Below are 27,829 nucleotides of genomic sequence, written 5' to 3'. Positions count from 1 at the left end.
AAACAGCAAAAATGATGTCTTACTCAAAATGCCGGCTTTTAACCGTGGAGCTGCTCTCTCATCCATAAACATGCGCCGTCTCTATTTTGCTGAACACGTTGACTGGATTATCCTGTGCATTTGCAATATAGCACATAGATAAATACTTGGCAATAGAGAAGTGCAGCAAATAGAATCTAGATAATCTCCCCCCCCCAGATAATCTGCATTGAGAGCTGTCAGAGTTTTTTGTTTTTGTGAAGAGGGGGGGGCGGATTGAATGCGTGGTATGGGGTATATGTTCACCCCACTCAGGGTTAGACTCACTCGATGTACTTGAGGGAGACCTTCTGGGTCTGTTTGGTGTTGACAGTCAGGATGTACATCTGCAGCGCGGCCAGACGAAGGGCGGTGTCGTATTTCAGCTCCGAGCCGAAGCGCTCCAGAATCACATCATTACAGCTCTGGAGCGAGAGAGAGAGAGAGAGAGAGAGAGAGAGAGAGAGAGAGAGAGAGAGAGAGAGAGAGCAGGTGCACATGAAGTCACACAGGCACACACACACACACACACACACACACACACACACACCCGCACGCATGCCCCAGCACTCCTCGACGCCCGCACGCTGCTACGCAGTAAGCACTGACCACAGCAGCAAGTGCAGTACACAGTGGTCAGTGGTGGTGACTTGGGATAATAACCTCCATATGGCAGACCGTTGTGTTGAAAACAGAATAATTCACCTTGTGTTGCCTGAGGGCAAAGTCTTTGTAAAGTGGACATGCTGTTTGTGTGTGTATGGGAGCAAAAAGTATATTTTCCTTCGTCCAGCAAAGAGGTCGCGCTTGAGCGAAGAGACTCACCTGGACGTAGAGGTATTCGAACGCCACCGCGTCTCTTCGGAGCAGGTCGACGGGGTCCTTTGGAACAAAGCTGAGGCGGAAAAAGCATTTCATCTTGTGCGCCCCAGGCCTCTGGGTCACCTGCGTGGACAACACAACACCGCAGCACGGCACGGCACGGGAGGATTAATCACGGCGATGACATCCAGCACACGAATGGCTAGCGCTACGTCCAGTAAATCTACCGACTACTACCCACCAAGACATGTAATCTGCCGCAGAGCACCAACCATCAAATATATAATATATATATATATATATATATATATATAAATAGTTCTCACGTGGAAACTCTAAAGTGATTGGAAAATCTCATTTGAAACATGATGGCTCTGTAACTGGGTGCATTTTCATCACGCAGGTCCTATTCAGGCATGAGGCCTGTATAATGTGAGGGAGCTGACCAGGTGGGGTATAGTAGAAGGGCACTGCGTTGCTGCTTTGGGTTTTTGTCTCTGACGGAGCTAGCGTAGCATAGCTAGCCGCGCTCACCTGAGTTAGCATCTCCTGCTCGTGCAGGAGGGTGAGCTTGCTGCAGGTGCCCTCGCCCCTCTGCTCCAGCACCAGAGAGAAGTGCTCGATGCTCTTAATGGACAGCTTCTCCTGCAGGGTCATGATGACGTCCTGCCACACACACACACACACACACACACAATACACACACAATACACACACACACACACAATACACACACACACACACAATACACACACACACACACACACACACACACACACACATGCATTATTAACAGGAGCGCAGAGGAAGAGCGAGCAGTAAACAAGAGAGAAAGACAGCGTAACATGGGGCTCAGTGATGCTGTGGATTGATGAGGGTGTGACGCTTTTTGCAGCTAGTGAAAAATATACAAAGGCACAGTGATATGAAAATATGACATTCTAAACTGAACCATGTATGTTGCACAGAGCCACGTTTTTGTTCCCTATGCACAATGCATTTTTGTTACCAATTCTAGATGATTCTTCTTCTTGTTGTCGTTGTCTTTTTGCTATGTTTTGTTTGTCATTTTAGAGTACATTGTGATCTTACAAAAGGTTGGTTATTTATTTATTAACACATTTCAGACAGGGAAATATAATTTACAAGCTGTGTTTTTTTTGCTCATCTAAACTTCAGATGCCCACTGAAGGCCTCATTCATCAGCAGCTCATGGAGTTCCTCTAACATTCTGGACATACATATACAAGTCCATGTCAGTGAGTAGACTATAAAGGACTACTGACACACTGATTATTCCTGATATGAACTGAAAACATATCCCTCTTGTACAGCATGTAGTGACAGTACCTTAATAGAGGTGTTGCAGTCAAATTTGAATGATTTCGTCTGTCCATTTTCAAGGTACACTTTCAGAACGTTTGGCATGAAGAGAAGGGAGTTATCCTTCACCGATTCCTGAAACGACACGAGGATCCAACAACATTAGCCGTACATTTCACAGTAAAATGCTCAAGAAAGGCCACTGAAATTCTGCTGACAAAATGCATTCACAATTTACTTTAATATCTGAAATATTACAAGGCTTCAAATGAACAGCAACAGTATAAATTATTCTAGAACCATAACTAATGCATTTTGTTCTTTCCATTGTTGAAATAATTAAATTCCCCTCCCATTTCATGCCCATGAATGAATAGTGATGATTCAGAGAGGTCATTCATTACTTACTGGGACCTGGCCATTTATAATGACCTCCTCTGCGAAGCGGACTTTCACCGGGTTGGACTTCAACTTGGCCTTTTTGGCTGCACTGATGAACGCAGACTTGGGTGACTGAAAAGGCAAGGCAAGGCAAGGCAAGGCAGTTTATTTATATACTGCAGCACATTTCATACATAGGTGCAATTCAAAGTGCTTCACACAGATATGCACAAATATGTAGTCACTCAGTCAGTACATCATGGTCATTAAAATGAACCATAAATCCAGCTATAATGTAGCGAAAAGATAAAAACATAAAATAAGTAAAATAGTTTTTTTTAAAAAAAGAAAAGAAAAGAGCACAGAGTCATCCTCACATGTGTCCAGCCTTTGCCAGAATCCTAACCTTTCCTTTGTGTGGTCACGACACCAGCCACAGCCTGTAAAAGCCCAACTCTTCCTGATTGTGAACATTAATGAGATGTGAATACTGTCTGTGTCTGAGCACAATGGCTGTCCTGCTGGTGGTAACCAGCGCTGTCACGCCGTGGCTACAGAAAAGAGGATTGCTCACAGTTTACATTCTAAAAAGCTCGGATTCTTGTTCTTTTGCCATCCAGTGGGATGATCAAGCTCTCCTCCTCTCTTAAGGGAGCGTCTCTTATCTACTGCGCTTCTGATGCACCATTTAAGCAGAGGAATTCAAAAGAGAAAGAAAAGATTCACACAGCAGCCAGAGCAAAGATTAGTCATCGCTAACATAACAAGGCATTTCTGTTGATCTCTGATCAAATGTATGGCCAGGCACTATTTAAGGAGTTTTGCAAATGGACAAACAGTATGATTATAATATATTGAGGCATAATTGAAACTGAATAATAATATTAAGAATGATTCCCATTCAATGGCCCCCATATTTCAAAGTGTAAATATTATTTTGAGTTTGGGTCCATTTACACCATCCCTCCAGCCCAGTCTAACCCTGACGAGTGTGTCTTGTCCACAGTGGTGGTGTCCTCTGATGTGAATACTGATGAGGGAGGTTCAGCCAAGGTCTCTTTACTCCCTTAACACCCCTCTTTGCTCCACGAGTGTGTGTGTGTGTGTTTGGAGGGAAGCTCCCAGTGTTTGGATTAAAGACCTTTGAAGTCAGCCAAGTGTGAGACGCAGCAGCATCCTAACAGCCGGAAACTATTTGCACCCCCAATTAGTGAGCTGGAGAGGGTTTTTTTTAATTTAATTTTTTTAAATGTTATTCTCTCCCCCCCCCCCCCCCCCCCCCCAACTGTCACTGTTTCAGTGAGGGAGGGAGACAGTGCAGGGAGGGGACATCACAAAAGAAAGCCACCACTGCATCATTCAAATGGCCCCTTGATTAGGAATGGGAGAGTGAGATGGATGGAGCTAACTTACTGGGTATGGCTGCACCACCGTCAGCACGATGGACTCTTTGCAGCTCCTGTAGAATGGAAAACACACGTGAGAAGGCAATACAGATCCCAACATCCGCTGAATAAAAGATGGCACATTGCCAATGCCACCATTTTCTACATGAGGCTAAGGTGGTTCTATCTTTACATAACCGATGCTATTAAAAAGTGATGTTCGGGTATTAAAAATGCATGAATGCTTCTTGTTTTTACCAACACAGACAGGAGTTATAGATGGCTCTGAGTTACAATGTAAGTATTCCTCTATAGGCTACCGTATGTTGGCAATACAGCTTTTTACAATGCATTACATAACAATATACATTAATATATAATATTTATTTCACAAATCACGGAAACTTATTAAAAACAGACTTTTTCCTAAACTATTGAAGAGCTCTTTTCCAAAATGCTATTTCCACCGTTTTAAATGCATTTTCATAAATGTATATTTATTTGGTTTCCAAGTAATTTTCAGTGGAACTGTAATTGGGTTATTTGTTGTCTGATTTATCTTTACCTAATCAAAACTCAAAACTGCGCTTTTATTGATATTATCAAAATAAACACACTTAAATCACATTACAAAAAATGGATTTATAGCATATTGCAAAAAGAGCTCTTCTATTTCTGATGAATGGCTGCTGTGCTACTCCAGAGGCTGGATGAACTTATGCATAACAATTTCCCCCATTGGTGTCCTGCAGCAGAGCACTGTACAGTGCGTTTTTTAGTGAGCGAGCAGCCGAGCTGGTGAGAGGCCCATCACTCCTGGGAGCAGCCACTTTAAACCAACAGCATCCTGCCGTCACGGCTGACTGCGCTCAGGGTCGAGGCAGTCGTGACAGACTCCCATTTATGAACGCGTCGTCACCGTCTGCCGTCAGCGTCTGCCTGCGGCAGGTCACCTGAGGACCCCTGCGCCGTCACAGGCACAGGTGCGTATCAATCATTGATCCTCGGCTGACGTTAACCGATTAAATTGGCAGTGAGGGGAAAATGCCATTCTGTGGTTTGGAGTGGAGGTATGGTAGGTAGAATGCCAGCTGCTGACTGTTAGAACAGCTCTGACAGCAGAGTCACTTCGTGCACTCTCACAGCGGGTGACGGAGGGGAGCTGGACGTTACCTGACCAGGTCGATGACCCTCTCTCTGGGCGCTGCGCCGACGGCCTCATCGTTTATCATGACGATCTCGTCCCCGGGGATGAGCTTGCCCTCTGAAGGACCCCCTGCGCAGCAGGAAACACAGTTGAGAGTGAGCCGCGTGTGTGTGTGTGTGTTGTAAAAAGCCCTCATGTATGCTAGATTGAAATCACGAACCATTTTAAATTCATGAATATGAAATGCACTCATTGAATGAAGTGCACTATACTGTAGCAGATGATCTACCAGATTAAATCATATTTATTTAGGTATCAGTTGGTAATGAGTTTGTTCTGGCAATTACAAAAGTACATCCTCTCTTGTCACATGAGGAAATGGATGCTGGATCACTTTCATAAGAATGGTACACTTTAGATACACCACTGTAAACTGCCGCACACTTTACATGAACTAAAAGTATCAAGGAAAACATAACCAGAGGTGGAAAAGTCCAGCTTCAGAAAATAAAAGTCCTACCACATATCTGTGCCAACCATTCACTTCAACCAGTTGATTCTAATTAGCACAACTCCTCAGCCAGGGAGACCAGCCAATTAGTGAGATCATCTGTGTTAGTGCACAGATAGAACCAATACATTGGACTTTTCCTCTCTGAAGCTGGACTTTTCCACCTCTGAAGATAACAAATATCACAGCACACAGGACTTGAGGTATATCACACCATACAAGACCTTCTTTGGCCGGGTTTCCCAGATTCGTTAAGAAGCTCTTAAGTGCTAAGAACTTCTCAAGAGCGCTGTAAGAACGTTCTAAGAACGCTCCTAAGAAGTTCTTAGCACTTAAGAGCATCTTAACGAATCTGGGAAACCCGGCCAATATTATCAGTACATCAAGCATGTCAGCGTGTTGTCCTGGAGCTGAGCGGGTTATGTTACCTGGGGTGACGGAGCGCACCACGACAGGCTTCTCACTTCCTGCCACGAAGCCAAACCCCAGCACAGGGTCCCGTCTCATCTCCACCCTGCGCGGGGGCGGAGGAGCGACCTTCTCCCCGTCCAGACGCACCTCCTCCAGCGAGCTGCTCTGGGACACGTGACTGCAGGGGGGAGGAGGAGGGGACAGCCACACTCAGTATAATGTACGCATATAATCACATATACTGTATGACCCCAAAGGCCCCAGGAAAGAGACCAATCGCCAAATGCCCGTTCACATTTTTTTATATCCTTTTACTTATATCACAGATTGAGCTATTCTCTTTTCAGCTTAAACATTCATAAAAGATCAATTCTCTCAGAAAGCCAACTTAATTCTTCTTCAGCCTGATTAAATCACTATAATGTACAGTATACTGCCTCCTTCAGTTACAGTGTTACATAAATATGTTATATATAACATACTGTATATATAAATCAAGCACGCCTATATCATAAGCCTCGGACAGCATGGGTGACCTGACACTAGTTGATTGCGGCCTGTTACAGCAGGGCATCTCAGTGTGGACCACAAAACAGCTCTGTGGCTGATATGCTACCAGTGCTTCCATTTCTGCTTCCCTTTCCCTGCCTTGCAGTCTCTCTCTTCTATTGTTCCTTGTGCTCATCTCTGCAGCGGCGCGTGCGTCTCCCGCATGCCCACATTGTTGGCTAATTAAAGCCGTGGGCAGGGTAGGCAGTGTGCAATTCACCATCACTTCTGACACATGCTCTCTCTCCTCCATGGTAAAGAGCTGCAATTAATCTTTCAAGGCATTCTCTGGGAGAGCGAGGGTTAGCAGTAGCGCAGACCGAGGGGGTGAGGTTTAAAAAGCTACCATACAAACATCTGTGTCGTATTACGGTGTCAGGAAGGTGTTTCCATCAAAACAACAGGGGTCACTTGTTCTTATTTTAATTAGTCGCTCGGTGTGTGTTGTCGCACGTCGTGCCTCTCTATTGACACCACAAGTCACAACATTTGTTTTGGAAATCGAAACCCCTTGCTATGTCTTTCACGTAATATCCTGCTTGAGATTTTGCGCAATAGCTGTGCTATTGTGACAAGCACAGCAGATTGTGTGCGATGGAAAGCATATGGACCCCTGCATCCAGGAAATGTGCTGTCTTCTCTCCCTAGCCATGGCCACCTGCTAAACATGGCCGGCCTCCCAATGTGATGACAGCCATGGAGCTAATGGCCCCTAATCATCCCCATTAGCTGGTAATGAATCCCCATTTTAAGCGGGGATCTCTCCTTTCAGACTGCATTTTGTCAGCAGAGACATTTCGCTCTCTGAATCTAATCAGCCGCCATTGCTAATTCATATGGCACGTGCCACCAAAAATCTTTCAAACTCAACTTTACATTATGAAGGTGTGTACAGTAACTGATGATCATTCATTGTTAGACACGAGCACAGAAGAGTGAATTGCTATCTGTTACTCAAGCCTCAAACAGTTCCACAGCATCTGCCTCTTTCACATTGATTAGGCCGATCACATGACACATCCACATATCAATCAATATGTGGGCCAATAATCACCATATAGCTCCATTTTTTTGCATCCTATCGCATCAATAATCTGACAGACGCTTCGCTGCATTCTGGCCTGTGTGTTTTCCTCCATTCTGCTGATGGACATTACTGTAACGGCTACTTCGCTAGCGTGCCAGATGAGGTTTGAGATGGCCGGTAGGCGCTGTGGGCACAGGGTGCCCGCTGAAGGGACGGAGGGGGAGAGGAGCAGTCCAGGGGGAGGTCATCTCTCCTCTCATGCCAGCGCTGCGCTGCGCTGCGGAGTGGAGCTGATGAAAGATTAGATAACCATCATTTTCCATGTGCCCAGCAGGGATGACCGCCGCGCCGCGCCACGCCACGCCACACCACGCCACGCCGCCGTTACAGCTGTTGATTATATTGTTATTCCATCTGGTCACAGAGTTCTTTCAGTGAAAATATACAAATGCTACAACTGCCTCTCAAGGGGAACTCTTTCAGAAGTCGGGGCAGGACCTTTGTGGACGTGCTTGGTTTTCCTCTGACCACAGAGGCTCAGGTTTAAAAGGCTACTGGGCAGTCCGTCTTTGGCGAGTGTGCCTCTGTCTACAAGATGCTCTACTTCTACACAAACATTTGCACAGTGACATGCACAGTGTGCGAGCATTGAGAGTAGCCTAATGGCTGACATGTCTGTTCGCTTCCAGTAAAAATCTCTTTCAGCTAAGACTTAAATCTACAATTTTATCAGAGTGCGAACATTTCATGCTTTTTCTGATATCTTTTCGTTTTGACACACCTGTTTAAAAAAGACTACAGTATCATCTAGAGCGCAACCAGAGAGGGTTAAAGAGGATCTTTGGCACAACAGTACATCCCTTCCATATAGTGACATGCACCTTAAGCTACAGTGTTTGCTGCATATGTATGATCGAGACACTAAAGTGTCCTCAGAATGTCATCCAGCCACCCCCATTCTCTTCAGTCCCTGATTGCTGCCAGTGATTAAGTCCACTGTTTGATATAACATGAATGTCTCTGGGCTATGACTTGCAGTCAAAAGCATGCATCTCAGGTGAGATTCAGCGCCAGAGCAGAATAATTCACTCTCCTTCAGCAGTTGAGCCTAAAGGCTTGACTGGAAGTGTGCGGGCTGCCTCTTATAAAACCTACGCCTCCCACAATGCATGCACTTTTGAGGCTTCCTTAACCACACTTTAACCTTGTCTTCACATCTGCGTCCTTCCATTTTGATGCTTGGCACTCTCTCTCCTCTCTCTCTCTCTTTCTCTCTCTTTCTTTCTCTCTCTCCCTCACACACACGCACACACACACACACACACACACACACCCACAGATACTATCTCAATTTTGCAACTGTGCCAACATCCCACAGCAAATAAATAGCAGGCCCATCATCATCACACTAACACCACCAGCATCACACTAAACGAAACCAAACATGACTGTTCAGTACCTCAGCGCTCCCTAGCCTTAGCTCTAGCTGTGTTATTGTGGCCAGCATTATACACGCAATCTCACTTAAGAGGTTAGTCGTGTATTTCTGCCTAGGCCCCTCCAATTCCTTATGGTCCAGCGTAATAAAATATTGACACCCGAGTTTAAACATTAAAACTCAGAGTGGCAGGCAGCCCCTCATGCATTTTACACAGGGAGTATCGTCACCAGAGTGGAGCGGCCTCACGTACAGCAGACATGCAACGGGGTCCCTTCGGTGTGACTGTGAGCAGAACTCATGCAGCTCTTTGGATACCGGCCGGCTTCCTGTGTCTGTGCTCTGTGCGTTTGTGAGATGTGGTGCTCGCTTCTTATGTAAGCGCTCGCTGTGGCCGCTGAGGCCATAACCCCTGTGTGGTGGCTAGTCCTACTTCTACCCGACGGGAGTGTAGCCCTCTCCTCTCCTCTCCTCTCCTCTTCTCTCTCTGCTCCTCTCCTCTCCTCTCTGCTCCTCTTCTCTCTCTGCTCCTCTCCTCTCCTCTCTGCTCCTCTCCTCTGCTCTGTTCTGCTCACCTCTCCTCTCCTCTCTGCTCCTCTGCTCTGCTCTCCTCTCCTCTCCTCTCTGTTCTCCTCACTGTTCTCCTCTCCTCTCCTCTCTGTTCTCCTCCTCTCTCTGCTCCTCTCCCTCTCCTCTCCTCTCCTCTCCGCTCCTCTCCCTCTCCTCTCCTCTCCTCTCCTCTCCTCTCCTCTCCTCTCTGCTCCTCTCCCTCTCCTCTCCTCTCCGCTCCTCTCCTCTCCGCTCCTCTCCTCTCCTCTCTGCTCCTCTCCCTCTCCTCTCCTCTCCTCTCTTGCCACCGCCATCTCCAAGGCAGACGCTCAACTGCAGCAAGATTTTGCCATAGCAACAAAACAAAGCTTTTTGGAATCAAGAGGGAAAGGGGGGAGGGAAAGCATGCAGAAGAAACACAGCCACATAAAGATGCCTCTGTGCCCAACTGTCATATTTTTAGAATCGGAGAAAATGAGCGCTACTCACACACACACACACACACACACACACACACGACTGCTACTGGGAGGAGAGAAGAAGAAGAAGAAGAAAAAGGCAAAGAGACGCAGCAGTTACAAAAGCCTGATCCTCCTACAGTGGCAGCATCCCTGCCCAGAGCAGCCTGAAGGCGCACTTGTTACTCCGGGATCCCTCATTAGCATCCAGTGGAAGTGCTGCGTTGGAAGGCAAAAGAAAAACACACTTCCCTTTTTTACCTGCAGCCCCCGACGCCCAGAGTGTCCGGTCTCTCGCTCTCTCTCTCTCGCACTCGCCCGGTGCCGGACCGCCGTGACACGGCTGCACCCCTCTCCTCTTATCTCCCGAGCAGCAGCATTCTTTAAGAACTCTCAGCGAGATCAAAGCACCTGCTCTCCCCACCGAAAGTCCCTCCGCGCGCAGGTGAACGGGGTGAAGGGTCCTTTTTTGTCTTATTAATAGCAGCGCTGCTCTCTGTGCTATAACCTCCCCTGCTCCTCCTCGGAGATTTGGGGCAGCGAGGATCGCGCGCGTCGGAGTCGGAGCGCCGGCTTGCCTTTGCTCGGGAACAGACCGGAGTGAGCAGCAGCAGCAGCAGCAGTGGAAGGGGTGAGAGGGAAGGCAGGAAGAGGGAGCATCAGTATGCTGGATGCACAGATGGAGAATGGGGGGGGGGGTCGGGTCGGGTGGTGGGGGGTGGGGGGTGGTGGAGTTGAGCGGGGTGGGTGATGGGTAAGGGAAGCGAGCGAGCTGGGTAACGTGTCTGGGATAATCACAGGGGTTGGGATTTAAAAAAACAAAAAAAACAAGAGCCTCCCCGAAACATCTGCACGGGAGCCAACACAGCAGCAGCCCTACAGTACTCACTTGATGAAGCAGTCTCTGCCCTCCCTATTGGACGCCATGTCCCAGCCATTGGGGGCTCCCTGCGAGGGACTCCAGCTGCCGGAGGGGGGTGGCCAGCCCGACGCCTTGGTCCTGTGGCTGCTGTGGGACACACACACACACACACACACACACACACACACACACACACACACAAACACACACACACACAACAACAACAACATCATCATCCCACTCATCAGCAAACATCAACATCATAACGCTCGCCGCTCTGTCAGCTACGGCTCAGTGTTACCACTACACAGATTTGTGCAATAATTACAGAGCAGTAGTTCTGTGGTACGTGTGGCTACAGCGTTGTACAAGTAGTCTGCCATCGGAGTTTAATCACTGGGTACAGAGTGAATTAATTTTTCAATCTTGACATGCCACCATAATTGTTATGCTTCACTCCAGTTCTCTTGGTGCCATGAAATTGGGTTTTTTTATTTTTTATTTCTAGTTGCCAGTAGATTCCCTAGAAGGCACTTTTAATTCTGAGATTCTTCAGTCAAGACAATGTCAAGTGCAGTTTTAAAGATATAGAAAAATAATCATGGGCCTTAACCTCCCCTAATCTAACAAAATAATATTCCTTTTGCAGTGAGCAGCATCCAGACATAACACACAGTAATTGTCTAGATAAAAAGATGAAATCAGATTCATTAGCACTGACTGATTGTTGCTCTTCTGCCTTTAATGGCGCCCTGTCCATTTCTTCACTGTACTGTAGGTGTTAAAGTGCTTCTTTGAGAGCGGGCTGCCTGTAATTGTGGGGCTCTGTCAGTGTGAACGGCTTCCTCATCATGTCTTGCTTAACCATCCCCACCTCCTTCTTCTCCTCCTCCTCCTCCTCCTTCTGTTTCCTTCTATTTTTAAAAGGGCTCCTTGTCACATGAAAGGAATGCCTGCTATCTAACTAAGCTCGGAGCATCTATTATTCACAGCAGATCTGATAGTTATGTGTCCTCCGCTATATGTCATGTTTATGTCCACTAGAGTCCATGTGAGTACGTGTGTGTGTGTGTGTGTGTGTGTGCGTGCGTGTGTGTGTGTGTGTGTGTGTATGTGTGTGGTGCACACAGCTCTTGAGGTAAATGCCTGAGCCTCTCTGCACTTAGCCCAGCGCTGACGTGACCCAGTTGCCTCCACTGGGCATTCGCTACATTAGCCTCATTAAAACTTTAAAAAGAAAGACAAAAACAACAACAAAAACGGTTTGTATACCAGATCTGCAGAGATGGGTGACTGATTATAGAACTCAACTCAGCTCAACTCAAGTGGGCATAATTAACGTGAGAGCTCAAGATCCCAGTTCAGCCACTAGTCTGTCATTTGTCTATTTGAAGTTGATGAGCAAGTTGCCAATAAAACATAATTTTGTGTGCTATTAAAATGCTGTTAAGTACCTTACAGAAGCGTATTTCTGTGGAAACAGGTATTGCTCTGAAAGGTCTAACAAGTGAGCGGCTGAGGCAGACTGAAGATCTGTTAAGTCTATGAGAGAAGCTCTGTACTCACTGTTCCAGTTGATGGGCCCTCAGAAAAGTGAAATGAATGCCCCAAACACAGCTCAAACTCCATATTGAACAAAGATAAAAACTGAACAAAGGCGCCTGTAGAAATGTCGACCTTTGACGCGTTGTTGTGTCTCTTTGGTGCCCTGCCGGTGCGTGCGCTGGTCTTGACTACAGCCCAGAGGAGAGGGCCAGGAGACACGGCCACACGGTGAAACTGAGCTGCCGCCTCCTCCGCCGCCATCAATAAATGATGCCCACCTCTGTCATGCGGGCCTGACTAACACACGCTGCACTGCTCAATGGACAGACGGCCGAGAGCGCGCAGGCGATACACACTGTCATACTCCTCACCGTTTAAGGCTCCAAAGGTGCTAATTGGACTGAAAAATCCTATTTGGGGGATTCATTTCTATCAACAAATCAGTGTTTGTCTGTGTGTGTCGTCTATGCTATGTGTGAGAGCCAAAACATTACACAAGGTGCAGTAAACAGACTGAATAAATAAATAAAGCTCAGCACCTGCTAGAAGCTCCAATATTTCCCCGTTGCTCATTTTTGTGGGGTCGGTCTTGGATAATTGCTAATTCTACTACATCTATGGCATACAATAAACGCAGTGTGCCAATTACAAACACTCACGAGCTAGGATGCTGGATAAATGGTAAAGCCCATCAGCCATGCCGCGATAAAATAAACAGGAGCAAATTGGAGGCTTCTGCTTAATGCCCCACTGGTCCCTGTTGCCATGGCAATAAAGGTCAGAGGAGTTGAAGTATCTAAGTGGAAATTACAGAGGGTCATCCTGTCTCATAGCTCATGGAGTGCCATTGCTTATTGACCTTGCGCATGTAATGATAATGTATTTCTCATTCACCGATAAATGAAAAGCTGATCTATTTTTGTCAAAATACAATCCTAACGTGCCTGAACTGGGGCCTATGTGGCAAGTAATTGCGGGTAAAGAGTGAGAAAGTGCGCATGTGACCGATATTTGCTCAAGAGAGCATGAAAACATCCCTCTTCCCATTTCTCTCTCCTCTTCTGCTGACCTCATTGAAAAGTGATCAATGTTTCATTTCCCCAAATATGTAATTACTTAAGCTTCCCTCAGTGGCCACTATACAGAGACCACACACTCGTCACATTCCGGCACACGAACACGATCCTCGGCTCCGAGTAAATAATTCACCCCCACACCGATCTCAAGAGGAGGTGAAATGGAACCCAGGCGGCCACCCTCTCGCTCATCTCGCCCCGCTATCCGTCCACACACAAGAGCCTACTGGACAGCCGCTTGTTGTCTTCCCACACAGCTTTACCGAGGAGCAGGGATATGCAAATCCCCACTCACTTAAGGAAACCTATTCCTCTGGAACGTGCTTTATTGGTGCCATGCTATAATGAAGCTGGGGCTCCTATCAGTCACGCAGAAAGGAGGACTGTGTTTGGATCTAGAGTCTGGTGGAAATGAACACTAAAGTTCAAAGTTCAACGTGTATTGTCATGTGTACTCATAAATAAGCATTTATAAGTATTGACATTTATTGTGCTCAAGTGTCCATTCAACTACAGAAATAAATGGAAAAAAAATACATAAATAGATACTATGAAAAAGGATACAATACACACACACACACACACACACACACACACACACTGTGTATATGAGATACAGTATATCACTATGTTGGGATCTAGCCTGAGCACTTTAGAGTTTTTGAATACAGCTGTATTGTATTGTCATGCTTCTGTCACACCATGGCAGTGCTACTGTATGCCTACTGTACTGTACATGTCGGTCATGCTAGGCAGGTCACTTATGACTACCATCCGTGTCATGCAAGACAGAGCACATCTGGCCACCACTCATGTCATGGAAGGCAGAGCACCTATAGCTCCTATACGGAAACAGCCTTTTAAGATAGCGGAGATGTGTAGAATAGAGTTCCAGATGATAATGTGGTGTACGTGATGATGATGATGATGATGATGAGGATGACAGGAGTACAAGAGAGGCGGAGAGCCCAGAGAATCCCCTGGTGACCCTCCCCACTTACATGTGACTGTGCTCCACCACCACATCCACATCCACATCCACATCCACCACAGTGCTGGTGAGGAGAGACAGGTCGGTGGGACAAGATTATGTAACCCGAAAAATCTTTATGAAAATTTAATACACAGAAACATGCTTAATGACCATCTCAGGAGATGGGCCCCAGTCGACTAGAAAAACAGAAAGTGCCGGAGCGCCGTCGACGTTGAAGCCACTCTCGACTTCATGCACCACAGAGCCTCTCTCTCCCGCGCTCGGCAAAACAAACTCGTCTCCTTTTTTCTGGGTGTTTGGAGAAACGTCTCACTTCATTACGAAGATTCTGATGTCACACACAATCCCACCATTCAGAACCAAATCTATCCTACTCCACTGTCTGTTACATATGGGTATGAATAATTCCGCCGTTCCATCCTTTTATGAAAACAAATGTAAATATGGTTTCCTGTGACTCTTGACATACGCTGCCATATCTCAGAGCTGAGCGCGGAGTGCCTCATGAAACTAGAATAAAACGCTGTCTGTCGTTCTCACATGCTCAAGATGATATGCAGTCATAAACCGTGCATATACTGTACAGTCCATTTGGAGCAGACAATGTGGCATACAGAGAAGAGTTTCTGTGCCGTTTAGATTATTTTGCATAACAATAAACGCACTGCTTACTTTGCATTCCTGTAAGAAAAACGCTCCACAGCTAGCTAGTGGGGGCCTTTTTTTTCAATCTTTTATTTTTTTTATTTTTTACCTTTCTACATTTTTAATGGGATAAATATTCATTATGCATCCTGTGTTTGTCTTAGTGAGTGCTATGCAGTGGTAAAAATGTGGATTACGCCGCCAAGTGCCCTGGGGGACGCTCTCTTCTCTTCTCTTCTCTTCTCTTCCGCGGACTCGAGAGGGGCCTGTTGCTGTCCGCTCTCCGGCTGTTCCTCCTGCCCGTCTCAGCGGCGGCACTGCCCACAACTCCCCTGTTCCACTCTGCCCATATGGCGGCCCGAGCCCCCGGGATGTCTGCTGTGCTGTGCCACCCATGGGCTTGTCAGAGCTGTCCCACCTCCAGCAGCCCTGGTGAGCAGTGTGTGCAGCGTCAGAGCCTCGTCAAGCCCTCGTCTCTCGGTGTGTGTGTGTGTGTGTGTGGGGGGGGGGGGGGCTGCACTCCACGGCGCCAAAGCAGTTCCGGGAACTGACTGGGCACTGCACCAATTATAACGCAATAACACCCACCAACACGGGCCATCAATACAGCCTCACAGCACCACACAGCTAATAAAACTGGCCCGCCAGCGACACCACGGTGGTGCCTGTGTGTGTACACTATGTCCAGTTTGGAATCCAAATGACCACAGTGTACAAACGTGATTACACCGGCTTCTGTCAGGATTCACACACACACACACACGCACACACACATGCACGCACGCATGCACGCACGCACACACACATACACACACACACACACACGTACACACACACACACACACACACACACAAACACACACAGAGAGAAAGAGAGAGAGAGAGAGAGAGAGAGACGTGTTTCTCTTATTTTAATTTCGCAGTCAATTCTCTGCACTCAGGAAACTCAGGAAAATCTGTCTTCCGCCCACCTAAGACATTTGGTAAGGCGCTCATTAAAGAGCTCGCTCAGTCTCCCCGCATCATGCCTCCTCCTCATGAGATCTGATTCCGAGCAGAACACTGCTCTATTGTGAAGCCAAATATACCTTTGCACAGAGGCACCACAAAGACAGCAACAGTCCCCTGATGAATGCTAGCCCCTTCATTAGATGATGTCCAATAACTCCAGAGCCATAATATGAAACAGGTCTAATGGGAGAGTTGATGCGGCGGCGGCCATAACAGAGCGACGGCCTTCACGTCAGCATTAGCTCTAAGTGCCACGCTCGTAGTTGGCATGGTTGTAAATGTACAGACAGCCACAATGGCCTTTCAGTAACTACAGCACTTGTCCATTGACAAACCACTGAATGCCATAAACCCCCCTTCTCCCTCTTGCCCCTATAACGTTAATAGCAAACATAAAACACCCTCTATTGTGCTACTGCCCCACAGGCAAAGGGACCTGCTCCTCCGAATGCTTTTGCACCTTATTATGCCGCTGTATTTATTTATTTATTTTCTTTCTGTGGCCGGGCTTTGAAAGATTGGGATGAATACTGGCCTGCAACCTTTCTTCTGCCCCTGACACCTGGGGCTCCACACAGCGTCCATTTTGCTCTGGACAATGTGTAACCCTGAGTGGCTTCTACTTCAAAAGGTTTTTTTTATCTTCAACTCCTCTTGTACTCTAATGAACAATTAGGTTAACGAAATTGCCTCTACCACAAAGGAGACTGTGAATATGAACTGAGCACATCAACCATACAATATACAGTAAGAATGCCAGAACTATGTCAGAACCGTAGGCATATTCAGTTTTTGAGCATCCAGTGAAAGAGTTTTTTTTTTTTTCGCTTATGAAGCATTTTAGTTTATACCTTCTGCTTTATAACCTTCTAGTTCTAAAAACATCATCTTCGGCTTGCATACTTTTCATCCAAAGCTTGTGTTACTTTCCACATCCATTTCAGAGAAAGGGCTCAGCCAAAGAGCAACACAGATTCATGAATTAAATATGCCCCTTCCATATTTCTATGAAGTGCTTCTTTTTATACACATTTTCACAAACAAGATGCTGAAGTCTGCCTAACTTTTAAGCAGGGAACATGTTGCATTTGGCAGCAGCACTGCAGTATTTCAGACCCACGATAATAATACAGAAAGATGTTAAGCTCTCTTACGAGAGGCACGTTGGGATATTATGTGTTATGCGTCATGTAGGCCATACAATATACACAGCAGTTTGTAGCGCAAGGACAATACTGGAATAATGAGAGTAACTATAAAAGGAAGGTTCCTGATGAGCTAAAAGATAGCGCTGTGAAGATAAAAGGATGCTCACCTGAAGGGTTTTAGCCCAACACAGGGGAAAATGATTGCAGAGGACAGACAAAGAGGCTTTACATCCCCAGTATACTGTATGCCACACAGAGAAGACAGAGGCATGATTAAATTTAGTGCTCACAAATGCTCAGTGCAGTCATCCATTTGGAAAATGAGGAAATGCATGTGGGCTTGTTCTCATTAGTGTGTCCTTACTTGTGTTTCTGCAGGATGCGTTCTCTGCTCCTGAAATACACAGCCGACATCATTTCATTCCCAGAGCAGCTCAACCAAACCGCCAATGTCAATGTCAGACTAACATTTTAAGAGCTCAACCTGTTCCTTGAATTTGGCCTTAACCAGGAGCATTGACTTTAAAAGCACAAGGCAGATTCAACAGACTATAGGGCAAAAGAGAATGTACAATATTTGCTTCTCTGTTATAGCGGGCAGCAGTCCCAGACCTCGTCTCCCAGATAACCCACAGCCTTAAACCACTCAACGTACTGTACCTCAATGTATGAATGTGGTATTTTTGGAATATACACACCACCAATATTCAGTAGATCGCACTCCCCAGCGTTAATAGGGCACTTCCAATGTTGAACAGAGTTGTAGATGATGACTCAGACCACACGCTGAGTATTAAAACGATACCAGAGGGGATACATATACATATTACTCTCTTGTTTCTTTTACAACCGTTTCCCCTGAATCACTGATTCAAAAAAAGGAGCACAGTAAGAACCCATGCATGTCACTAGGAGAAAGGTCTGGGGGGGGTCTGTGTTGGTCTTTGGTGCACTGAGCAGTACAGCTCCATAGGCTGTTCTTCAGCCACTGCTCATTCGAATGCACCAGATGTCATCTCAGATTGATGTCATCTTAATCCAGTGTCATCACGATTTGTAAATAATGTTCAAAATATTCGGGTTAAAACCCACCCTATCCATATGGTGTGGGTGAGTGAGTGGTCGCTCTGGATAAACAATTCTGATTTGAAATTGACCTTAGCAAAAATGTTGGCTTTGCATAATAATAATAAATCCACTGAAGCATGTCCAAACCAATGCTTTTAGGGAATTGTTGACTAAATGTATTGAAAGCATATGTGCACAATTGTTTGTAATTCCTCTGCAAAACAAGAGCTGACAACAGTCCCAACAACCCTGAAATCAAACATCAGATAAATTAATCTCCTGATTTGAGTAATATGGCGTCTGCTAAATAACCATAGCCATAGCCATAGCCATAGCCATATTATAAAAACTGGAGGAGCGTCAGATTCAGTGCTGCTCTGTGCTTTGTGCTCATAGCAACTCTTTGTGACATCAGTGCCAACGTGAGAGAGCAAATGTTCTAAAAGTGATGACTGTGCCTGTACCTTTCAACTGGATTGGAGTGAAAGGGTACACATGCACACACACACACACACACACTCACACACACACACACACACACACACACACACACACACACACACACACACACACACACACACACACACACACACACACACACACACACACACACACACACACACAGTTGCATATTTTGCAAATCTACAGTCAGAATTCAGTAGCAGGCCTGTTGTCAATGAGCTGGTATCAGGGCATCAGTCCGTTAGGAAGATTAACTGGGTTCAAATCAAGAAAAGTCAGCCGACCCAAAATGTGACAGTGATGCTCAGTAGGATGCAACATTACTGTATAAGCTTACTTGAAAATACTGTCCACAGATCATACCAAGAACTGTGAACTGATTCTGCACAATGTCAAGAACTTCGCTATGATCTCATGGCAATAGCAAAGAACTACCGGCCATGCTATGCCTCTGTTACAGTAATGTTCAGATATGTTCCCTCTCTGTTCTCACAGACATGTCATTGTGCCCATTGTACTTATATTTTAATATTTAAAATAATCATCATTTAATTTATTCATTTCCCAAAGAAATGCAATATCTGCTAAAGCAGGCCTCTGCAAATAATTTAAGACACAACATTCATGCTCTTCTTCAAAAGATGTCTATTGCCGATTTATCAAGTCAGACACACAGCTATGATGTGTTAAAATCTCACCATGCTTTATCATCCTTTCAGTGTTGTAGAGTCATGTTTAAAATCTCATGCCAGGGGTGTTTAAGGATGCAACATAACTCAAATAATATAGCCCACCAAACACATGTAAAGACCAAATGAGTTTTAGACGAATTATGATGACTAAGGGAACACCTCATTAAGTTTTATTAGTACTCTTTCCCTTCCTCCATGCCTCTCTCTCTCTCTCTCTCTCTCTCTCTCTCTCTTTCTTCCTCTCTGCCTACATGATCACATGTGACAGCACAAGGAATAAGTTATCATCTTCAACACTCAGCCTCTGCTTAGCTTTTTTTTTTCTTTTTTTTTTTTTTGCGAGCTGCTTGAAACCGTTTCATGTAAATCCTCCTTGCTTCTCTAAGTCATGTCCCTGGATATAATGGACGGGCTGCCAGGAACACAAAAGGGCACGTTAGCACACACAAGGCGATTCGCGGCGTCGAGCCAACTCACCCCGACAGCTTTGGCATCTTCACAAAGCTGAACACGTCCATACGAACGGCAGGCTGTGGTCAGACCAGGGAGGGAGAAAAAAAAGGTCCAGAAATGCGCCTCACTCTACCTCCATGCTGAGGTCTGCCGTCCACGTGCGGGCGAGAATGAATAATTCAGAATAATGAAAGAAAACAGAGCAAAAAAAAAGAGAGAGAGAGAGAGAGAGAGGAAGCTTTTTTTTTTCTCCAGGAGTGAGGTGGAAGAGATTAGTCCTGTTGCCGGGGCTTGTGCACGGCTGAGTGATCGCCGTGTCCCCTCCGCGTTCGGCTGCCGCGGATTCACAGCCCGTGGAACAGGATCTGGCAGCGCAGATTCCCAGGCTACATCCTTCAAAGCATGCCTCTGTCAGCTGGGCTAAGCCAACTCTATTTCATTGCCATCGCAGTGGAATGACGTGCCGAGGCTGTGCAGTAACAACAGCTTTTCAAAACGGGAGCGTTGAGCGAGAGAGCACGGGAGCGGGAGAGAGAGAGAGAGGGAGTGAGGGACAGAGAGAGAGAGAGAGAGAGAGAGAGAGAGAGGGAGAGAGCGAGAATGGGAGTGAGTGAGTGAGAGAGAGAGGGAAAGAGAGCAAGAGCGTGAACGGGAGTGAGTGAGTGAGAGAGTGGCAGCGAGAGAGAGAGAGAGAGAGAGAGAGAGAGAGAGAGGGTGGAACAAATGAGAGGGAGGGGTGGAGAGGGGCACGCAAATCACTGCTGATGGAGGCAGCCGGCTTCCTTGATTCTCTCCCCTCCTCCTTTGCAAAGGGCAGCATCATCAGTTCCCCCGGTGCTGTGAGTTGGGAGGCTGGAAGGGGGGAAATGAGAGGGGGATCCAGAGGAACATGGGGGTTGTTGTTGTTCCGTTAGACAGGAGGTGTGGCACAAGTGACACAGGGAGGAGAGACCAGAGAGAGAGAGAGAGAGAGAGAGTGTGTGTGTGTGTGAGAGAGAGAGATAGAGAGAGGGAGAGAGAGGGAGAGGGAGAGTGTGTGTGTGTGAGAGAGAGATAGAGAGAGAGAGGGAGAGAGAGAGAGTGTGTGTGAGAGAGAGAGATAGAGAGAGAGAGAGAGAGAGAGAGAGAGAGAGAGGAGCAGAGCAGAGATGAGGTTGTGGGGATGAGATGGGTCTGGCTCTGACGGCTGGAGAGAGGAGAGAGAGGGGAGGCGGTGGCTAGAGGCGGAGGCTGAGGGAGCCCAGTCGCTCTGGTTACGTGTGGTCATCTCTCCGCGCGCCGACGAGCCCTGCACCGGCCGCAGGCAAGCGCACGCAACCTCAGCTCCGACCCGACATCACACCACACCATCAAAACACACACTCATATCCTAACACCATCAAAACACACACTCATATCCTAACACCATCAAAACACACACTCATATCCTAACACCATCAAAACACACACTATACATAGCCACACATCACACCACACCATCAAAACACACACTCATATCCTAACACCATCAAAACACACACTATACATAGCCACACATCACACCACACCATCAAAACACACACTATACATAGCCGCACATCACACCACACCATCAAAAACACACACTCATATATCCTAACACCATCACAACACACACTCATATCCTAACACCATCAAAACACACACTCACATCCTCACATCATTAAAACACACACTCATATCCTAACACCAACAAAACACACACTATACATAGCCACACATCACACGACACCAACAAAACACACACTATACTGTACATAGCCACACCATCAAAACACACACTATACATCCCCACACCATCAAAACACACACAACCCTCCTAACACCATCAAAACACACACTCACATCCCCACACCATCAAAACACACACTATACATTCCCACACCATCAAAACACACAACCCTCCTCACGCCATCAAAACAGACATCACATCCTAACACCATCAAAACACACATGGCACACCCCTGCCACTTCCCCAGTGGATGCAGCTCTCCACCGTATTGTCCTCCGCTCCTGAAACCCAGTCAGGCTGGCCAGGGTTACCGTGAGGTTGAACTCTGACCTCTACGGACGGGCGCAGGAGCGGACAATAAAAACGAACGGACAGAGAGCCTGTGCGGATATGAGCCGATAAAGATGTGTTGACGAGCTATTAATCAGCAGGTTTGGAGGTGCTATAGAGACCTGCTGAGTCATGACTAGCACAGGGGGCTGAGCGTCAATACAAGCTCTCACGCACATCCATCACCCCTCCTTCTCCTCCCTCAGCCCCCCCCCCCCAACACCCTCTGCTCTCGATTTGATTTGCTTTTATTCACTTTATCTGTTTATTTTTCTTCCAGGAACGGGGGTCGTTCTTAGAGCTAAATACTGCCTAGTCTGATTAGAATCAAGTCAATACCCCCCCTGCTGAGGGCATGAGGCGCAGCAGTGGGACAGCAAATCTCGGCTTGAACTACTTGAATTGCACAAGAAGTCCAAAAGCAATCTCCTTTTGAGTTAAAGAAGACATTAAAGGCACATCTAGTTTGCATGCATGTAATGTTTATTTTTGCATGTTTTTCTTTTTTGGCCAAATAAATGTCCTGTTCTAAAAAAAAAAAGGGAAAAGGCAACCAAACAAGCACACATCCGGTTGCGGTGTAATGTTTATTTTTGCATGGTTTTTTTTGCCAAATAAATGTCCCGTTCTAAAAAAAAAGAGGAAAAGGCAACCAAACGAGGACACATCCGGTTTGCGGTGAGGACGCTGGCCTGGCCCTAAGTGATAAGTATGAGCGGACTCGCGGGGAGGAGGCTCTGCGCTCGGGAGCTTTCCACATGATGGATTGTGGACCCTCTTGCGCCTAATTGAGGAAGAATTGCCTTTCATTAATCACATACCTCCGATGAGGTGCCTCTGTCATTCGAGCGGCTACAGCACCCAGCCGGGCTCGATCATAACACTCCTGATCCACCGCAATAGCACCACCACGCTTCTGACCTCACAGTCCTCAGAGTAATCAATGATTGTGCTTCCATTGGATGTTTATCATCATATAATCATTTTCAAATATCCGACTCATCTCCCCGGCGCATTTATAATGTAACGGAAAACAAAATACAGAAGAAAAAGCTCCTTTTCCGAACTCGTTTTCTTCTATTCCTCATACTTCCAAACTTTCCCACCAACGGCATGAGTCAGTGAACAATATGTCACACTTGAGTCAGCCACAGACACGCTCCACTGTAATTAGTCACAGAATGGCATGCTCAGCTGTCTGACCTTAGCCCACTACATAGGTAGGATCATCCTATTCCCTCAGGGGCTGGATATGCACGCCACGCCATGCGCACATGTGTGTGTATGTGTGTGTGTGTTTTGTGTGTGTGTTTGGCAGTCTGACCTTTCCCCTAAACATTTGTGTAGGATCCTCTACCCCCTGAAGGCTGACTACAAACAGTATGAGTGATGCTGTGCGTGTCAAGAGTATGCAAGTATTAAGAATGCCTCCTTCTGTTCTATGCACGTTCCCAATACGTTTGCAAAGAATATCCGGCATCATCTCCATCTCTCACCAGAGCCCATTCCCAATGTGTTAAATAACATCAGAAAACTGTGAAACGCTCTGAAACGAGGACAATGAATTATAAGCACCTCTCCAGACACAAAGCCACGATTCCATATTAAAATGCCAGTGCTTGTTAGCGTTACACGAATGACTCAAAGTGCCTTTGCTGGAGGTGAAGCGTGCGCTGAGGAAACTTGTCATTTCCACTTCAGTCAGACGCAGAGGAGTCATACAGTGTGCTGGGTGTGCTTGCTTGCTGCGACCGTGGCTGGGGACGGCCGCGGACCTCGACTCGCGAGCGGCCCCGGCGAGCCTGACGTCACGGAGCGACACCGTGACGTCAAACGGCGAGCGTTTGCTGCTGCCCTCGTCCCTGCTGCCCTCGCACGACGAGCGTGCTGTGATCGTCCCGGAGAGACGCTGTAGAGCCCGCGCTGCTATAGCCGAGGATCCTCAGTGGTGGATATATTTCGGGGGGGGGGGGGGGGGGGAAACAACAGCCCGAGGGACTCAACGGAGACAGCGGCGAGTGCAGAGCACAACGTCCACGCAACGAGACTTCCGCGATATCACACTCGCGTTTCTCTGACCCCTCCGTTGGCCCCCGTGCTTCTTCCTCAAGGTCCGCAGCGTCTGCGCTGTGAGTCACGGAGGAGGTGTGCTACGATGGGGGGGGGGGGGGCTTGTTTATGCATGATACTTAGGCAAAAAGCCCCGAGAGGCCGCCGTTTGCACTGATTTCAGAACAGCTAAAGGGCGTTGTTAGGCACGACGCGCGAGCGACATTTACTATAGAACAAAATGTACTGTAGTCAAGGTGTATGTTTGTGTTGGGTTTTACACCGGCATCAAACGCGATCTAGCCAATCATAATCAAGGACCGGAACTATCAGTTTTATACAGCGTGATACGCCCACATCCGCTCCACATCCATATGCATAGGCACACACGGTTACGACATGCATGCACGACACGTGCACAGACATCAAAGAAAGTCTGAACGCTCATAACCTCACATCACTAGAGAATAATCTCAGACCTTGGCACCTTTGCACAGTGACGCTTGCGCTTTTTTTTCCACTGCCAGTGGCTGTCATCGTGTAAAGATTGTCCACCGTCCGGTATTTAGGGCAGACAGGAGGAGGAGGAAGGGGGGAAGAAGACTGAAACTTGGACAGTGACCCCCCTCACATCATCACGGTCACGTGTTTACGACGACTCAGCCCATCTGGGAGTCCTGGACAGTCGGGGGCCATCAGGGCCTAGGGCCAGCCGTGAGTGACCACAGATATTAAGGTCAAGTCACAGCCGCATCCACGCAGACGGTGGTGCCTGCCTACGCCCGTCCAATCAGAGATTTGGCCCTCATCCTTTTTTGCAGGAAACAGCTGAATTCAGTCATTCATCCCCTTCAGATGTTTAAGCCCATCGCAGCCTAAATTCAGCAAGTGCTTGGCAGACTCTGATCCTCTGAGGCTGAAGTTGCTCATAAACTAAGCTAAAAGCAGACTGACACATACGGAGAGGCTGTAATTACTTTGGGGGATTCAGGTTACTGGGCGCCCCTGAACGAGGAGACTACATCCCTCGTGGTGGCGTCATGTGTTTATTTTTCTGGAAATGAGTCATGACTCATGTATTTAATGGGCGGTCATAAGGGGGTGTGCTCCCCTGCTCCATGAAAGGGTTAAATATGATGTGGGCAAAGATGTCATTTTCTTTTCCCGTTTCCCAGGAGAATTCTCTCTCGCTCTAATTGCACCTTATAGTTCACACTCCTCTGAATACATTACAGTAACTATCAGTTCGGAACGTGTCGGCGCCTGGTTATTTCCGGATAGTTCTACGGTTCTATAATATCAACGGGAGAAACCTGTAGCTGTGTCAAAAATAGATAAGGAACAAGGTCATCAAAACACCTACATTTTTTTACATCCCTGCCAACTAGTACAGTAATTTCCTGTGTATTAGCCGCATTATGTAAGTATAAGCCGCAGGACCGTATTTTTTGCAAGTTACAGTAAAAGATGAGACAAAACCATATTACAGGTAATGCCATATGAACTGCTCCCATGATGTATTTCATGTAACCTCATATAGCTGACGAAATTTTGCAAAATCAACGTATAAGCCGCGGCTAATAGTCGGGAAATTCCGGGTAGCACAAATATGCGCGGCGGCAGCTCCTCAGTGCTGACGACGATGATGATGCAAGCTCCTGATTCATTCCACTGGGTTTCATCACTCGCACTGCTCATCCAGGCACGTCTGAGCACGTATGCAGATTAGCCTGGGCCAGCATGAGCAAGACGGGGGTAATCTGGAGGCTGGGCAGAGGGGAGGGCAGGGGAGGGGAGGGGAGGAGGACCTGTCAGCTCTGATCCCATGACCTCTCATCCTTACACAGGTGCACTAGCCTCTAGCCCACACACCAGATGTGCTGCGTGTGAGTGCGTGTTTGTTTAGTGTGTGTGTGTGTGTGTGTGTGTGTGTGTGTGTGTGTGTGTGTGTGCGCCTGTGTCTGTGTCTGTGTGTGTGTACGTGTGCATTTGTGTGTGTGTGTGTGTGTGTGTGTGTGTGTGTCTGTGTATGAGTGTCAACGGGTGTGTTTGTGTGTTTATGTTTATGTGTGTGTGTGTGTGTGTGTGTGTGTGTGTGTGAGGTGAGCTACAGTAACAGCAGACTGGGTTGCATCATGGCCTCCACCTCGACTGCTCTCTCCACACAGCTATGAGCCTGAGTCTGCTCTGTCCCAACCTACCGTGCCCCGGGGCACACACACACACACACACAACGCATTTGCTCCGACACCCCACGTGTGAGGAGTCAGAGGGAGAACGAGAGAAAGCAAAGGAGGAGAACCACAGATCTCACTACACACACACGTCCTTGCCACCAGTGAAACAGTCAAGGACACCGTTTGGGAGAAATACTAGATGATTTTTTTTTTTCATGGGATATGCAGTCATGATGAAGCAAATTGGAATTGATTGCTGCGTAACACTAAATTAAGCAGCAGAGTCTGTTTCTGTTAGTACAGTACATAGTCTCTTTCATACAGTGAACTTATCCAGTACAACTCAGGAATAGACCAGGGGAGAGATATCTGTTTGAATTGACTTTTGTGATACATTACAGCATAAGATGGCCATAACAAGCTAATGCTAATGGGGTTGCCAAACTACAGTAATGCCAAACGCGGGCATGTGCGAACAATGGCTTGTTATTTTAACCACCCTATGACACATATTGTGGGCATGAAGTCATCTCCTAGCCTGGATATACATGTACTGTAGCTGAGATGTTCACTACAGAACTATCCACAAACAAACTCTCAACATAATCGCCACTCTTTGGAATTGCACAACCATCACAAACCAAACCACTGACTGGCACACATTACCAACCGATGACACACACCACCAGAGTTATGAATACTTAAGCTGCTGGTCTGAGAAAGCCCTACTCACAATGATCAAATCTGAAAAAAAAACCCCACACAAACAGATCACAGATCAGTACTCACTGGATGACCGTGAAGACTCCCAGCTCACTGTCTGAACCCTCCATAGCGGTACGTGTACGTGGGTCTGGGTCTGGGCTTGGGTCGGGGTCACGGTCACAGGGCCTTCCTCGTCCCTCTCCCGAGTTCACCGCGGCGGATCAGCGGCTCGTCTCCTGCTCGGAGTGGAGTGAGGGAACGGAGCAGAGCGTCCGGATGTGAGCGGATGCACAGCCCGAGTGGCGGCCCAGTCTGCTGGGCGAGGAGGGGGGGGGTGGGGGGCAGGGGGATGGGGCTGATGGCCTGGGGGTAGAGAGAGAGAGAGAGAGAGAGAGAGAGGCACAGGGCGCGCGTCTCTTCTGCCTCAGTAATGAAATAACATCACATTCCAGGCCAGTGCGTCGGCAGGCAGGCAGGCAGGGATCAATGGGGAGCAGCTGGGCTCCGGAGTCAGCCGGATCTGGCACAGGAGAGGGGCACCGCCACCGCCACCGCCGCCAACAAAAAAATGGAAAATCCAGTGGAAGTGGACTGTGTCCTCTTGCCTGGACGTGCAGGCCAGCAAGGCCAGAGGACCAGTCACAGCACTCTGCTGCTGGACACAGACAGCACACACCACAGGCAGCCAGCTCACACACAGACACGACTCTGACTGTGTTTTGGCAATCCCTGATAATTATCTAACGAGAGCCCCTTGCAGTGTTTTGCTGATTTACAGAGCAACATCACTGACAATAGTGAGGCCCAGAGGATTCAGGACACAGGGGGGTCTGTCACTTTCTG

General features: G+C 47.2%; 1 protein-coding gene across 1 annotated transcript in view; it reads right to left on the bottom strand.

The window, feature by feature from the left end:
* The window catches only part of frmpd4 (FERM and PDZ domain containing 4), a 33,887-nt gene extending 6,702 nt beyond the window's left edge, over positions 1-27,185 (bottom strand). Inside the window, exons 1-10 of the mRNA XM_062535059.1 lie at positions 27,071-27,185; positions 10,909-11,028; positions 6,016-6,176; positions 5,103-5,205; positions 3,958-4,003; positions 2,572-2,676; positions 2,191-2,298; positions 1,375-1,506; positions 844-963; positions 307-443 (exon numbers count right to left, since the gene is read on the bottom strand). Coding sequence (XP_062391043.1) covers positions 307-443; positions 844-963; positions 1,375-1,506; positions 2,191-2,298; positions 2,572-2,676; positions 3,958-4,003; positions 5,103-5,205; positions 6,016-6,176; positions 10,909-11,028; positions 27,071-27,114 — 1,076 coding nt within the window. The 5' untranslated portion in view covers positions 27,115-27,185. The remainder of the gene's footprint in view (positions 1-306; positions 444-843; positions 964-1,374; positions 1,507-2,190; positions 2,299-2,571; positions 2,677-3,957; positions 4,004-5,102; positions 5,206-6,015; positions 6,177-10,908; positions 11,029-27,070) is intronic.
* Between the last annotated feature and the right edge of the window lie 644 nt (positions 27,186-27,829).

The sequence above is a fragment of the Sardina pilchardus genome, chromosome 4 (assembly GCF_963854185.1).
Source record: "Sardina pilchardus chromosome 4, fSarPil1.1, whole genome shotgun sequence".
In the NCBI taxonomy this organism is placed as follows: domain Eukaryota; kingdom Metazoa; phylum Chordata; class Actinopteri; order Clupeiformes; family Clupeidae; genus Sardina; species Sardina pilchardus.
The sequence above is the reverse complement of the archived record's forward strand: the minus strand, read 5'-3'. Positions and strand labels throughout refer to the sequence as shown.